Source organism: Crocodylus porosus, unplaced genomic scaffold (genome assembly GCF_001723895.1).
Source record: "Crocodylus porosus isolate Cpor-Errol unplaced genomic scaffold, CroPor_comp1, whole genome shotgun sequence".
Classification (NCBI taxonomy): Eukaryota; Metazoa; Chordata; order Crocodylia; family Crocodylidae; genus Crocodylus; species Crocodylus porosus.
The window spans coordinates 9,723,016-9,739,653 of NW_017728909.1; the positions used below are offsets into that span (position 1 = coordinate 9,723,016).

At 46.8% G+C, this 16,638-nt stretch overlaps 1 protein-coding gene across 1 annotated transcript in view; it reads left to right on the forward strand.

Annotated features, from left to right (window-relative positions):
• Window positions 1–1,154: 1,154 nt before the first annotated feature.
• LOC109307665 (unconventional myosin-Vb-like) overlaps window positions 1,155–16,638 on the forward strand; it is a gene marked incomplete at its 5' end in the record, with an annotated part of 43,298 nt that continues 27,814 nt past the window's right edge. Inside the window, 2 exons of the mRNA XM_019531677.1 lie at window positions 1,155–1,409; window positions 2,377–2,477. Of these exons, the coding sequence (XP_019387222.1) occupies window positions 1,155–1,409; window positions 2,377–2,477 (356 nt within the window). The remainder of the gene's footprint in view (window positions 1,410–2,376; window positions 2,478–16,638) is intronic.

Consider the following 16,638-nt stretch of genomic DNA (forward strand, 5'->3'; position numbering starts at 1 on the left):
GGAAAGCCAGTCTTGACTTGGTATCTGGATGCCACTGCAATACAGCCAACTTTAGAGCTGGGGAAACTGAGGAATAGAGAAGTTGTTTGGCTATATTCACCTGAGGACTGCCTGCCTCTCAACTCTGCTGCTGTGAATACTAAATGTGCAGCCTTTAGTGGGTTTCTGAGCCAGAGCTTACTGATACCAGCACCTAGCCTAGCAAATGGATGTACCAGTTTCATTGTAGGTGGGTGTAAACGGGTATTAAACTGCAGTTTGGTTGCTACTTATCATTCATGTTTACTGATGAATACTCATGCAGGACAGAGGTTATTTTGCTGCCAAACATCATTAATCCCCCATCCTGTTCCTGTGTACAAAAAAAAAAAAAAAAGTTGTAGTCATCTGAGCAAAAATAGTTACCCCTGATGCACTGGTATCATTAATTTCAGAGAAGCAACTTGTATAAAACCTGTGAGTTGCTGAACTTGTCTGTCAACTGTAGAGACTGAAGCACAGTCAAAGGAGGAAAATCCCTTTAACTACTAGATGGTGGGGAGAGAATTCCAGACATTAAATTAATAAGCCATACTGGGGCCTCGGGCAGCTTTAAGACCACCCCCTCCTCCCCCCGCCCTGAGAGTAGAAACAGCCATGCAGATAGTATATTTGTCTCCCACTCGGGTGAACTCTTACAGCTGCCTGCAACAAACATCTAAAACGCAGTAAACCAATTCTCTGGGGTTTGGCAGGTCTTCCTGGCCTCAGCATCCAGGCTTAAGTTTTTTTCTAACCTTTTAAAAAAGGGGAAGGGCATGAAGGAGTATAATTTTATGTTCCAATTTCTCATGAAGCAGCTCTTTCTATGTCCATGTAAGCGGGTTAAACAGGGAGAGTTCTCATTCTACTTGGGTGTCATGTCTACTGTTGAAATGACTAGGAAATTATGAAGAGTTACTGATCAGGCTGCTATAAACCGAGACGGGAGAAGCGGCACAAAACTTTTTTGAAATCCATGTGGCTTGACTAATAGCAATCCTGATTTTCAGCTGGCATACTTGATCTTCAGCTGTTATCCTCAGCAATTTGAGTTGCATTTAAAAGCATAACAGAAATAAAGACTACTACAGTTGTACAAGTGCACAAGGTATTTAATCTAAGCCAGGTGATGTTTTGATGTTTTACAGAGGCAAGAACTAGAATCGGAGAACAAGAAACTGAAAAATGAACTTAATGAATTAAGAAAGGCTATAGCAGACCGAGCAACCCAAAACGACGCTTCCAATGATATCCAAGACAATTATAACCTCCTACTGAATCAGCTTAAATCAGCCAATGAAGAGCTGGAAGTGAGGAAGGAAGAAGTACTTATTCTAAGGACACAGATTATAAAGGCAGCCCAGGAAAAAGAGACCAGCAAAAATATGGTAACTGAGTGGAGAAATCCTTTTCCCTCTTCTCTTACTGAGGGAGCATTAACTATCCTTGTTTAATGAAGGCATTGACTTGGCTTTGTTAAGTTATAGCCATCAAGAGATGGCTATCTGAGACTTGTTGAGTGAGCTCCAGAAATATTTGGATTCATCTGGACGGGGGGCAAGGAAAAAAGTATTGTAGGCCAGATTTTGCCCTGTCTCATATTAGTGTATGTGGGAAATGACTTCATTTGCACCCACATAAATGAGAACTGAATTTGGTCCACCAAAGTCACGGGTATCAAACTTGCACTGAGCTGGATTCAGACTGGCCTAGGGAGCTTCTCCTGGGCCAGTTCCATGGAGCCAGAAGCAGCTGCAGTGGGTCCAGCTCTGGGATGAATGGTGCAATTCCACGTTCAGGCAGTGGCACAGGGTTGGGGTCATGTCTGCAGTACAAGTCCGGGGGTGGGTGACATTGCAGGTGAGGGATCGGGCAGCGCCTTGCAGCTGATGGCCATGTTCATCAGGATCCAAGGACCCTGGATTCTGCAGCAGGTCGTGCCCTGCAGCTTTTAGTAGCCTGCCAGACGGCTGGCAGAGTGGCTAAAATGGTTCCATGGACCGGATCTAGACCCCTGACCTAAGTTACAGGTGGGTCTTTCTGCTGTTGCTTCAAGGAAGTCTTTTTTAAAACCAAAATACCCCTCTGTGGCATTGGCTTTGGGGGTTTTTCTCAATGGTTTTAGCACCCTCTGTGGGTTAGCCCCAAAGAAATCCACCTCCTTACACTCACATTTCTGCTGCATGCTCTTACCTGCACAAACCCGCACAAACTCCTCACTTGTACTCACAAGGCAATAGGCCCAAAAGGCTGGAAGCCCCATCATACATGCTCAGAATTGCTCCACATCCAACATTTGTAAGACTTTAATGACACTGAGGTTTTCAATTTGTTGTTGTTCTGTGTGAAATTCAGGAATCAAGCATCAACACACATCCCAGCTGGCCAAACAGTGACAAGCATGTTGATCAAGAGGATGCAATTGAAGCCTACCAGGGTGTGTGCGAGGCAAACCGGTAAGTGTGTCTTCAGTTATCTAGACAAAATACTTCCAGCAGAGGTGAGCCTGGGCCTTGCAACTTAGATTTAGATCCAGAACAACATATAGCTGTAACCAGACCCTTTCAGCTGTCTGGCTGGGGCCTCTAATTGAGGATAAGAGCCATGAAGTTGGTATCGAGAGCCAAAGTTCAGCATGGTTGGGCTGCAGAATTCCACTTTGGGCCAGTCCCTTGTTGAAAAGGAAGGTACTGGACGAGAGGTAGAGCCAGAGCTTGGAGAGAGTAAAATGGAGGTCAGCCACCACTGAGCTTCCACACCCCACTGTGCTCCAAACAGGCACAGTGGTGTGCAGTGGACCCACCAGAGAACAATAGGCAAAAACCTTTAATTCAGCCTTTAAAATTGTAGCAATAGCAAAATACAGGTTATAGTTTAAGGAAGACTGAAAATTTAGTCACTTCAAAGAACTCTTAGCATCATGCTGAGAAGAGCTTCCATTCATCGAAATAAGCTCACACACGCATCCATGCCATCTCTGGCATCGGCCATGCTATTGGCATTTTTTGTATCTGAACTACTGGCTCTGAATCTTTTTTGATTTACAGGGTTCCCACAGTGATAGTTAATGCCCTGAATTTGTCTTCCTTTATAGTGATGACGAGTTTATTATAATGCTATTGAGAAATTCAGTCCTTTTGACTATGCAGGAAAACGTAAAATACAGCAGTAATATGTTGTAAAAGGGGAAAAAAATTACATGAATTATACAGCAAGTTAATGGGACATAAATGTTTATGCTACTCAAAGGAAACTGAATATTCATTTGCATTTCCCTACCTGACTCTGGCAGGCGTGCAGATTTGTGTGTTCTCACTTGCATTCAGGGGACCTCACTGGCACAGAGCTTGACTGATGGTTCTCATAAAATAGTGGACCTTGCCAGTTTCTGAACTCTTCACTGATGAAGGCTGTTTGGGGCCCCTCCTGGGAAGGCTGGGGAATTATATTTGGGGGTTTTTAACACCTGTGTGGATTTAAATATGGTCTTCAGAAAATTTGCCCCAGGCTAAAGGCAGACATGGTTTCTAACCCTTCTGAAAAGGAAGTGGACAAAGAGTTGCCACTAGCTATTAGCATATAACTGTTATGTCTGTTCCTGTAGCGCTACGAGGAGGCTCAATCACTGTGGCTTTGAAACCCTGTTTCATTCAGGGTTAATCTGTGAAGGTGGGGTCATGGATGGAGTCTGAATAGGGTATGGGGAAGGAGCAAGTGGGGCACAGAGTAAGGCACAGTTTTTTTTTTTGCGGGGTCCCCCCCTTTGGAATTTGGTAACACTTTCTCAGTGGAGTTCATAGTATCATAATACTTAGGGTCGGAAGGGACCTAAACGGATCATCAGGTCTGACCCCTTGCCCTGGGCAGGAACAAGTGCCAGGGTCATTTCACCCCGGCCAAATATCTGTCCAGCCTCCTCTTGAAGACCACCTCCCTTGGGAACCCATTCCAGAGCCTGGCAGCCCTGACTAAAGTAGTGTCTCCTGATGTCCAGCCTGAACCTCCTCTCTAACAATTTGTGGCCGTTATGCCTAGTAACCCCAGGTGGTGCCCGGGGGAATAGAGCTTCCCCCTGATTCCTGCTGCCCCATCCTGGTGAGTTTGTAAATGGACACCAGATCCCCTCTCAGCCTTCTCTTGTGGAGGCTGAATAGGTTCAGGCCCTTTAGCCTCTCTTTTTAGGGCCTGCCCTGCTCCCCCTTGACCATGCGAGTGCCCTCCTCTGGACCCTCTCAATGCTAGCCACATCCCTCTTGAAGTGCGGCACCCAGAACTGGACGCAGTACTCCAACTGCAGCCTGACCAATGCTGCATAGAGGGGAAGGATCACCTCCCTGGACCTGCTTGTGATGCATCTGTAGATGCACAATAAGGTGTGGTTAGCCTTACTGACCACTTCCTCGTGTTGGCGGCTCATGTTCATCCTGGAGTCAGCAATGACTCTGAGATCCCTTTCTGCCACCATATTGACAAGAAGGGTGTTCCCCAGCCTACAGGTGTGTTGCTGGTTCCTTCAGCCAGAGTTCCTGCCTTCCCACCTTAAATTGTTGGAGGGCTGTGGTCAGATGAAATGTCCTCCTCAGAAGACATCCTCCAACTCGCTAACTTCCATATAACTACGAGTCTGCAGCGTGACTGTTAGAGTAAGTAGTGTAGAGTGTCGCAGTAGATGCAGGACATTAAGTAGAGTTTCAAAGTTCAGCCATACTTGGGAGCTTTCAGATAATTACACTGTTAATTAAATGTATCATTCTTTGTCTCTGTGTGATTTGCTTTTGGGAATCTTGGAGACGAGAGGAGCGTCTTCAAGTGCACACAGTGAAAAGGCAGTGAGGGATGGCCATTGTCTTTTGTCCCTTCCAGCAAGATCTCAGAAGTAGTCAGGAAAACACCTACAGATAATCTAGCAATGGTTAAACCAATAGTGGTTTAGTTCTCTAACATGTACCGAGAAATTATCTAATTTCCCACGAACTTCTGTAGGGTCTTTTCATCAGTCAGTGGCACCTTGTAGCAGGACTCGGCCCCCCAGAGGTGGCCAAACAACACCTGCCCCCACTCCGGCTTCTTGAAGTACCCTCCATGTGTCTTGTAGTGTGTAAGGAGGCTGCCCCCAGGGTCCCAGTGTATGCCTCAATTTCTTCTTGCTGTGCCTTGTTGGCCCCAGTCTTGCCCGTTGGGCACTAAATTGTGGCCCTCTTGGCCCTATCAGTGACTCGGGGCACCAGTTGCCTTATGGACTATGTTCATGGCCTCCATTCACCCTTACAGTTAGTCCTCTTGGTCTAAGCTCACATGGTTTCAGCTTCTCCCTGGCTTTAGCCTCATTCCCATGGTCTCAGCCCTCCTGGCCTTGGCCTAACTCCTCCAGCCCTCTGGGCCCTGGCCCCAGCACAGCTACTGTTGCATCCACAGCCCTCAGGGTCCCTGATCCCAGGCTGAGCTGCTTTCACTGCACCAGTCCTCAGCCCTCTGTGACCCTGGCCCCAGGCCAGGCTGCTTTCCCTGGCCTTAGCTCTTCCAGTCTTGGCCTCACTTATCCGCACTAGCCCACAGCCCTCTGGGTCCCTGACCCCAGGCTAGGCTGCCTGTCCTGGAGTGCCCCACCAGGCGCTCCATCCTTCCCTACAGCCATAATCTGGGCTCTGGGCTCAAACTTAACCAACAGCATAAATACAAGCAGACTGCTTCACAACTAAAATTCACCTCACTCTGGGTCATTGCCAACTTGCCAGCGCTATGGCAACACTCGGGTGGCTGCCGGCTCAGGTGGCAGCCATCTCCCCCAAGAGCTCCTCTCTTTGCAGCACTCAGGGTCAAGACTGCCCACCTGGTCTCAGGCACAGGGCTTGTGTGCCCCAAAACCCACTGCAGTGCTTGGAGGTCTGCCCCTTGGCTGCTTACCGCAGTGCAGCTAACCCCAGGGTAGGTGCTCCCCCAGGGGTAGCTCTTACTGTTGCTGTCCGGCCTGCTGGCTTTCTAGCGGCTGGCTTCTTCCCTGCTGCCTGCCCCGCGCAGAAAGCTTTGCCTACTACACTCTCCCCTTAGAGGAGCAGGAACCTCTGGCCTCATCTTGTATACCTACTACATTGTGTTAAAGGCTATGCTATATAGAGGGGCAACCATGGATTTCCCCTCTCTTGTCTTTTTCTGGGCAGTCTGTTGCCACCGTCCAAGCTGTTCTCCACCAGTCCCTGCCATCCTGGCACTCCCTGCAGCCTTGCCTGTAGTCTGGGTGCAGGGTAGTTCTTCACAGCGTGTTGTCCAGTGGCTTAATTACTTCCTGGTTCCTGAGTGAGTGTTTCTCTGCATTTTTATTTCTGCATCAGGTCAGCTCATAAACTGTGGGCTTCAATCAATGAATAAAATGGTGCTACTAGGATGTGGCTTGATGATGTTCCTGAAAATAAATAACTGATTTCCCCTCGCTTTACAAGGTTGCATTCTATAAATAGGCAGTATTTCCACTGCTTGTCTGTCACCATGATAAGCAAAGCTGTTCTTTTATATGTTGTTTAATCAGCATTTTTGGTGGAAGACTTTTTTGTGGGACTAACTCCAAGAGACGCTCAGACATCCTTCAGCAAGAACCTTTATACTGTATGCCTGTATAGTCCTCACCTTTCAGTGGGAAAGTGATATGAACAGAAGAACTGACAAGGCACCTAGCATTGCTTGCATTCCTGTTCTCTTCCTCCAAAACCTTTTCAAGGATATGTCCTAGTGCCCTTTATGATTTGAAGTCAAAGGGAATTTTAGTTCAAAACTGAGTCTTGTAGAAAATGCCAGGTAACTTAGGCATACTCATTAGACTTGCAAGTGCTAAAGGGTCAGAATATTAAGTTGTTACAAGCTCCTGCTCCTGTTGAATAACCATGAATACACTGACAATACCAGTAAGTTTTTTGGTGCTCTGCTTAATGTTTGGACTGCTTGACTTGGAAGGGTATTAGGCATGGACTCAGTTTTTTCTTTGAGGTTTGAAGCCAAAAAGTCTTCGCCTCTAAATCTGGCTCAGATCAATGTCAGCTGTAAGTCATTATAACATAACTCTGCAGTGATCTATATAAAATAAATAGCTGGTCTCTAAGTACCGGATGAACAGGTTTCCATGTTATGGCTGGAGCCCTTTTTGATGTTACCTGACACCAGGAGAAAAGTACAATGGATTTGAGTCTTATTCTGTGGACTGGTTCCTTTAGCTCTGGATAGAAGCACTCAGGTGGGGTGGCTTGTACCCCCACTTCACACTGATACCTGTGATGCTTCAGGTTTACATTTTTAACAGAAAGAACAATGCTTTATTTTTGTAGCTAGAATGGATTTTGGTTTGTTTTAGTTGCGAGAGTAACCCAGTAAGGGAAACGAGTTGCATCTCCAGGATAGAACCGGGTTTCTGCATCTTCACCTACCTATTTGCCTTGAAATGCTAACTAGTGGATACGCCTGCAGCGGGGAGGGATCTCCTCTGTATTTGTAGGTGCAGCACACAAGAAATGAGCCATAAACAACATTAGCTGAATACATCATATGGACAAGTAGAAACCTTCATGCTCCTTGCATACTGCAAATCTCTTCTAAGCCCCCTGCCTAACTATTTAAAAAATACCCTAGTCTAAGTTGATCTAACACAGTGGTGGTCAAATGTTTGGCCCCAGATAAGTTCGTCAAGACTGGTCTGCAGGCTGGATCAAGCCCTAAGTGCCAGGATTGGGCCCAGTGTTGCCTCCTCCCCAACTCTGTGTGCTGCCATTAGGCCCCAGGGGCCTGATTCTACCTCCTCTTGGCCCCCCACACAAGGATTGGGCCCCAGAGCCCAGTGCTGTCCCGTTGTGCCAGGATTGGGTCCTGGAGCCTGGCACCCCCTCACCTGGCCTTGCATGCTGGGATCAGGGGCTCAAAGCAATGTGCAGGGCCCAGGGCTTCCCACGGTGTGGAAATTTAGTAGCAGGGGAGAGGTGTCACTCTTCCCCTGCCGTCAGATTTGCAGACCCATGGGGAGAAAGCTCTCAGGCTGGGGGTTGAGCATCTCCGATCTACAGAAAGGCTTGGTGAATTTGATTTTTCAGAACTTCCTTCAGACTTCATTTAGGGAAAATCAAAGCACTCATGAATCACTTTAGAAATGATGGTATGACTGTGTGCATTAACTGATTAGCCTAATTAAAGATGCGTGGTCAGATGGACTTCTAATAAATTGGTCATTCTGAACTTTTAGGCAAATGAACCCTCAGTGATGCATTTGTTTGAGTCAATACCACATTGATGAATCTGGAATAAATGCCATCATTTTCCAAAGCAGATTTCTCTTAATATGACGGCACCCCCTTGCGTTGATTTTTGCTGTTCACCACAATACCTTGTGTAAATCCCCCAAAATTAAAGCAAAGTGAGGGAATTGACTTTACCTTGAGGTGAAAAAAAATCTAATGCTTATGAATGTTCACCATCCAGTCAGAGAACTATCCTGCTAGAAGTACATGAGTGACTGTGATAAATAGTGAGGCCAATTATTTGATTCATCTTAATTTCATTGTTAAATGCATATTCCATTGCTTAGCCTCTGTGCAGCTGTGTGGAGGAAGGAAATAGAATATGAAACACAAAATCAGTACAGTTCAGACAGATGCTCTTTCCCTTAATTCAGCCAGCCTCATTTATATATCAACTTTTGTCTAATGTAGTTGTCCAGAGTTAAAGTCCTATATGTATAGTTAATGCCTCCCAGTTAATGTACCTCCTCCCCCGGTCAAAAACATGGCCTAATGTTTAGGAATGATGCATATTTGCTACTCCTGTTGAAGTGGCTCAGAGCTGTGCATGGAAATGAGGCCCATTTATTTTGTCTAGGGGTCTAAACATGAATCTGAGAGATCAGCATTGAGCAACAAAGTTTGGAGAATATTTGCCAGAGCTCTTGCATCCTGATAGTCTTTCTTAGGTGAGTAGATTCAAAGTTTGAAAGGAGAGCATACAGTAAGTAACTGCACCAGCTGGGGCCTCTAATCTGTGCTCAGATACTAGCATTGCTTTGACTCAGGTGTGAGATGGAAGAGCTCTCATGGTAATGTGTGAAGCAGGCACTCCCTAAGTCCAGGCATCAGTGCCCTTCTATCTTATTTACTGCTAGAGCAAAACTGGAGCAACGTTTGCTTGGGTCAGGTGCACACTTGTGTAATAAAAGGAGAGAAATAGTCTTCCATGTTCTTTGCAAGTCTTGGGGTCTGCTTTCCATGTGCTCAGGGACTTGGATGTTTCTACTTTGAAGAGTGACTCTATAGACATGACATCTGGAGGTTCCACGTTTAGATCTCAATGCCTCAGATCAGATTAGTTGATTTATAAGTAAAAACATGCATCCATATTTTATTTTTCCTTCCAGCTCTGCAAACACTAGCTTGATTCTGAAAAATAATCTTGTGTGTGTATCAGAGCCAAGAAACCTTGCTCAGCTTGCAAGTGTTATGTGATCAGGTGATAAGGGGTTGAAATGTCTTACTGTTACCTGGAAGGCTGCATGTGAAGCAGGCCTGTTAGTTAAGTGGGAAGGAATTATTTTACTTCTCAACTGAATGAAATGAGTTGGGGAAATAGCCATGGGATTCCAGTGCCATGTCTACAGTTGACAAGGGCACATCCAGATAGTTTTCCTCCCCCTGCCTCCACCCTTTAGAAAGCTCTCTGTAATGGGGACACTTTCCATTACATTTTGTAGAAGTGTTATTTGCAGGTGAATGGTTCCTGGTACCCATTTCTGTAAAAACCCAGAATGGGTCTCCTTATTAGCTCACTCTTCTTTGCAAGCCAAGCAACATATCTATTGGATTTTATTTACCTTTTTTAAAAGAACAAGGCCCTCAAACTCCTTTTAAAATGGATATGTATCATGTTATAACAAATGTGTCCTGGCCAGATTTTATATATAATCTCATTTTATTCATTTGTAAAGTGTCCAGACCCTCATTAAAGTTGTATGAGATCTCTTCACTTCATCATTAAAACAGAGTTCAAGTTTTCAATAATTTAAGAAATAGATGGCTAAGAAGTAACTTTCACTACTGCAAGGAGACCAGGTTTTTCTGGGCACAGCTTTACCCAAAACCAAGTGGATAAACTAGGTGGAGCTCAGGGAAAAAAGTTAACACAGAAGATTACGAGGCTTGGAGAATATTATTTTGAGGAAAGACGGAAATAACTTGCCATGTAACACTTGGCTTAACGATTAAGAAATACTGCTGTAACTCTGTCGAGTGACCAGGATATGTAAAGACCTGCTGGGTCAGGACTTATTTTTGTTTGGTAGAAGCAACTATAGAAAGGAAGAAATACAGCAAGGAATACTTAAGATATTAGGAAAATGTTTTTAATTAAACCAGTAAGGACCCGAAGGTTACAGTGGACAATAAGCTGAATATGAACCAAAAATGTGCCTGTGTTGCCAAGAAGACTAATGGCTGCATTAGTAGGAGTACTGCAAGCAGATTGCAGTAAATGATTATTCCCCTCTATTCAGCACTGGCAAGGCCACGTCTGGAGTACTGTGTTTGGTTTTGGGCTCCCCACTACAGAAAGGATATGGACAAGTTTGAGAGAGTTTGGTGGAGGGCAATGAAAATGGTTAGAGGGCTGGGAAACATAACTTCTGAGGAGAGGCTGAGGGCACTGGACTTATTTAGTTTGGAGAAAAGATGACTGAGAGGGGATTTTAATAGCAGCCTTCGGCTACCTGAAGGGGAGGTCCAAAGAGGATGGAGCTGGACTGGTCTCAGTGGTGGCAGATGACAGAACAAGGAGCAATGGGCTCAAGTTGCAGCAAGGAAAGTTTAGGTTAGATATTAGGAAGAACTGTCTCACTAGGAGGGTAATAAAACACTGGAACACGTTACCTAGAGAGGTGGTAGAAGCTCCATCCTTGGCGGTTTTTAAGGCCCGTCTCAAAAAAGCCTTGGCTGGGATGGATGATCTACTTGAGGATGGTCCTGCTTTGAGCAGGGGGTTGGACTAGACCTCTTGAGGCCCCTTATTTTTCAACCCTAATTTCTATGATTCTATGGCTGTGAAAGCCTCCCTAAAGGAAATGGTAGAGGTGCCAATAATAGAGTTGTTTAATGCTGGACAGGGCATAGCAGGAGATAATGTATTGGAAGAAACAGCCTTGCATAGTCAAAGGGATAGAAGAAAGGACCAAAAATTTAAGGATGAATGGACGGGATTATATTTTAGCGGACTGAACACCACCCCCACTATTCCCTCCCCACCCCCAGCAGCTACAAAATCACAAAATAGAGTGGGAGAGTGCAAAATGGAATAAAAGGAGCATGAGCCCCTTACCTTACCTTTCCAGTCTTGCTTAATGTCAGTTAGGGCTGTGCAAAGCTTCGGTCCCTAATTCAATTCGGCAGAGATTCAGCCCAATTCAGTGGCCATATCTCCAAATCTGAATTGAATCAGGAGACCCTTTAATCTCTCCGAATTGAGTCGGGACCCTCCAAATTGATTGGGAACAATTTAGAGATGCGGACATAGACACAGCTTTAATCGTTGTTTCTGCAAACCTCAAGGTACCAAGTGGCTCGTAAATGCTGGGGTGGGTGGAGCATCCCGCAGGAGCGCGGGGGACTCCCCGTTGTGTTCGGCAGCAGACCCGGAAGTGGACCAAAAGCACTGGCAGTCCGCTTCTGGGTCTGCCGGGGAGCACGTTGTGGGGACCCCTCTGGCTCAGTGACTGGTGCCTCCTGGGTCTCGGAGGGGGGAGCACCCAGGGTGCCCCCATGGCCAATTGCCAAGCTGGGGAGGGGGGAGCAGGGAAGCCCCCCAGTGCACTCCTCAGTGAACCCAGAAGTGGACCAGAAGTACACAGGGGGCCCTCCTGTGCTCCCCTGGGGTGATTCATCCGCCCCAGCATTGCAGTGTTCACAAGCTGTGCTGGTACCTCGAGGTATGTAGAAAAAACACTTAAAGCTGTGTCTGTAGCTGAATCACTGATTCTCTGAATCGGCATCAAATCTTCAGATTCGGATTTGGCTGAATCAAATCGTGGACAGTGATCTGAACCAACTAATTGAATCACTGTCCCGGATTCAGGCTGAATCAGAACTGAATACAGCCTGTTTCGCACTCTCTTTACACTTAAATGAAATGAGAAATCTTATGTCAAGAGTTTGGTTAGGTAGAGAGAGGACTGAAGCCTCGTGTATGTGTGAAGTTTTCTAGGGGAGGCGGCATGTCCGGAAAAGAACCAAGAGCCACATACATAGCTGTACTAACAGAAAAACCAAATACAAAGTTTATATCAAGATGCATTTGCCCATAAAGCATATTTCCTTTGGGGGACTTGTCTAACCCAGAGCAGTCCTTGTTTTTTGGGGGTTTTTTTTTTCCAAGTATATGCTGCATTGTCAGCATAGGTGCCCTGGGAAACCTTTTCTGTAGGGACCTGGCCTTAGGATGTTCCCTTGGGCACGACACAGTAAGCTGATGTCTGATTGTAGTTGTAAAAAGAAGTTGGTTTCGAAGGCATGGCGCTGAGTTCTAGCAGGGCAGTTCACAACCTAAGTGGAATTGTGTTTCCCTGAAATAGCAATTTGCTCTCCTATAAGCAAGTTTTTATCTGAAGATCTCAGCGGTTTGCAGAGATGGGTAATTACTCTCCCTTCCCATGTCAGAGCTGAAAAAATTGAGGGGTAGGAAGGATAAGTGGATGCCTATGTCACACAGCCAACTAGGTACTGTATTGTTTTCACATTCAACAGCACCTTTCTCCCAAAATCAGCCCCCTAAATTTGGGGTGCATACATTAAGCGGGGAAGCTGATGTTTTTTCTGCCCGGGGTAGAAGTATCCAGCTTTGAGTCCATGCTGCACGATGTTGCATTTCTTTTCTAGCAGCAGAGGGTTAACTTTAATAGCTCTTTGTTCTTCACCCCAGAGATGTTGGCCACTTGTATATGTGACAGGGGTTTAGTCACCTAAAATGAAACGGTGGGTTTTTAATTGCAATGATTAAAATCCTACTATTTCAATTTAGGGGCTTTCATCACTGTTACAGTGAAGAGCTAGATCCTTTTTTCTTTTTTTTTTTTCTTTTCTTTCCCCCTGCAGAGTCTGCCTGTGTCTCCCACAGCCAGGGGGGCAAGCTGCCAGTGGGCTGCGTGGCCCCTGAGTTGGGGGGGGCACCCTGGTCGCTCCCTCTGTGGCAGTAGCACCCCTCAGGGATGCCTGGGTGAGCTGCCAGTGGGTGGGTGCTGCCCAGAGGGCACTGCCACCATGAAGGGAAGGTCTGGAGCTCCCCACAGCTCAGGGCCTGCCAGCAACTTGCCCCCCAGCCATGGGAGAGGCAGGCAGGCAGGTTCCTGGGGGGGCGGCAGGAAGGATCAGGCCTCTTGCGGCTTTCCCCCCTCCCCAGTGGAGTCTGTCTATATGAGCTGCTGCCAGACCATATAGCCTTTTGAGCTGTGGGGACCTGGTCCTTCCGTCTATGGTGGTGGGGTCAGGTGGGGTCCGAGCTGCATGGATGCTGCCCCAGGTCACAGGCAGCACCTGTGAGATCCAGCTCTTCCCCGAGACCGCGTGGGGCGCAGCACCCAGCGTGCTTCCAGCATGCAGGCTCGGGGAAAAGTTGGATCCAGCGGGTGCTGTCTGCAAGCTGGGGCAGCACCCACATAGCTGGGACTGCACCTGGGCAGCCCTGCCACTGACACAGAGGGAAGGACCGGGCCCCCTTGCAGCTCGGGGGCTGTGTGGCCTGGCAGCAGCTCATGTGGGCAGGCTCCGCTGAGGGGGGTGGGAAAAAAAGCAGTGAGGGGTCTGATCCTCCCCCTGCACAGCCTGCCTGCCTTTCCCACAGCCTGGGGGGGTGGGCCAGGCTGCCTTTAGAGGGCCCTGGACCTTCCCTCCATGGCAGTGGTGTACCCCGGGGTCACCTGGGTGGATGGCTAGCAGGTGGGTGCTGTCCCAGCTTGCAGGCAACACCCAGCCCAATCCAGCTGTTCCCTGAGCCCAAGGTGGGGCAGTCCCAGAGGTGCTGCCACCACAGAAGGAAGGACCAGGGTCCCCTGCAGTTCAGGGGCCGCTTGGCCCACTGGCAGCTTGCCCCTGGGCAGAAAAAAGGAGACTTGGGCAGGTTCCACGGGGGGGATCGGGCCCCTCACTGCTTCTGCCTTCAGTTTGCCTCTCCTGTGGCGAGAGGGGGACTGCAATGTTACAGATAGCTATGCTGCAAACTAAATTCAAATTGTACTGTGATGCAATTAAACTGCAAAAATGACCAATTTTCATCGCATGTACAAGCACCCGTTAATGATAGCCTCTCCTTTTTAAGCAAGCTAATCTTTCTTAGGGCATTTTTTGATACCTGCTAGCTGCTCTGGTTTCTCTCCTCCTATTTGTCATCCTTGGAGACTCTTTAGCTCTTTTCAAAATCATAAATCCAGCCATGGGAGACCTGGTCTTTAGGGGCAGCTATGGTTTCAGCTTTACTTAAGCAGGAAAGGGAGGGTGGATCAGTTAAAGATTAGGCTCCATCCCTGCTCTCTGCATACACAACTCTGGAAACATCTTTTTCTTCTTTTGCCTTTCGAAACCAAGGTATGTATTATTCCTGGAAATATTGCATCCAAGAAAATACGGTACTATGTACCAGAAGACACCGAGTCCCTCATATATATACTTCCATGTTAGCTGGTGCACATAGTGGTAAAAGAAGCTTAGCAGTAAACCACAGCTATCTTCCCCACTCCTTCCCTATTTTCCTCTTGGTACATGTGCAATCATTAGAAATGACCTTTCTCACCTGCATCCCCCCTCCATATGTTCCTGCTTTAGGCTTCCTTGCACAGGGCAGTATCACTTACTGCAGGAATACTATATAGTGGCTCAGCTGACGGAGGCAGCTTTCCCTTATTCTGTCACTCCTGCCTGACTCTTGCCTCCTCTGTCATTCCACTGTTGAAATGCCTTTCTAGATCTGTAATGTCTATGCATGTCCCCAAAAGGAATCAAGCCCATTATTGTATAAAAGAGCTGCTCAATGCAGGTCAGAAATATGTCCCCTTTTGGCAAATTGCATTTTTCTCACTTTCTAGGAATTCTGTATGATGCTAGTTTTTTATACTTTACACCCGTCTGGGTCATGCAACGAGTGTCTCAAGCCAGCATTGATGACATCAGACTTGGTTACTCTGAAGGCAGTATGTTTCATGGGTAGAGCCCAGGGTTGTGGGGCCAAGAGACTTTCTTCTTCTTAGCTTTGCCAGTGCTTCAAGCTGTGACCTTTGGCAAGTTGGCGGTGGTGGATTTTTTTTTTTTTGTTTATTTGAGGTTTTTTGGTACCTTAATTTGCTCACTTGTATCCATGGAGCTGTTACTTTCCTACCTTAGTAAAGCATGATGAGATCACAATATTGTCTATGCCAAATCGTATATAAAAAATTGTCCTGCTCCCCCAAGCCATTAATAGATAATTTGGGCTTCTTGCCCTTTTGCCTTCTGATCTGTGAGCCTTTTGAGTTCATTTGATTCAAGTTCTCAAGTCTTCCTTTTCTGTACAACCTTCAGGGCTGAGCACTTTTATGTAAAAAATGAAAATGAAGATTCTTGTTCCTGGGACCTGGAGCTTTCAGTACCACAAGCTTCATGCTGAAAAAGCAGAAGTGGGCAAATTCTGGATCTTCTAAGGCAATGATCCTTGACCTTTTTAGACTCAAGGCACACCTTGGAAAATGCCAGCTCTTTGCTTTCACTGGGTTGTGACTACAGAAATCTAATAGACTGCAGTTCTGTCTCAGAGACAGAAAGCCCCAAACAGGTCAGAATGGATTCCTATTTGAAATCTCTGGGTTTATCTTGTGACTTGTGTATGTGCGCACCGTGGAGAATCTCAGGGTGTGGTGGCAACCTGGTTGAGAAGCAGTGCTCTAGGGAGAGGAACTGCAGAAGTACAGAGGAGGAGGAGCATAGGTGCCAACTTTCATTGTTGCCAGGGGTAGGCCTAAGATGCCCCGCGCCATTAGTACAGCCGGATCAGACCTGAGCGGAGCCTGTGGGAGGGGTGGGGGCCGATGCGGGCTGCGGGCCTCCTGGCTTTGCTGTCCTGCCCCCAAGAGCTCTGTGCCACCACTGCCCCCATGTACCCAGTGCTTATGACTGGTGACTAGAGGGAGGTCCTTCACTGTAATATATTGGGGTGGAATAAGGATTTTTGGTCATGTCATTCATTCTCCAACACACAATTCAGCCTGATGGGAAAGGAGATGCAGTTTGACAAATGTTTGTTCGTTCTGAAGGCCTGCCTGAGTTTCCTTTTCTGTTGCAATTGACCTTTGCCTTTCCTGTCCACTTGTTTCCTTTTTCTGTCCTTTATTTCTAGCAAGACTGAGGACTGGGGTTATCTCAATGAAGATGGAGAGCTCGGCTTGGCTTATCAAGGGCTAAAGCAAGTTGCCAGGTCAAACACTTTTTTCTTATTCCTCTCTCCTTTCCCCTGTCTGTATCACTCTTTCATATCTGCGTGTTTCCTCTCTCTCCTCTCCCTCACATAGGTTAAGACCCTTTTTCAGTGCACCATTTTTGTTGTCCTCTTTGCATGCTCACAGTCTAATGGATTATGACCCCCCCCCCC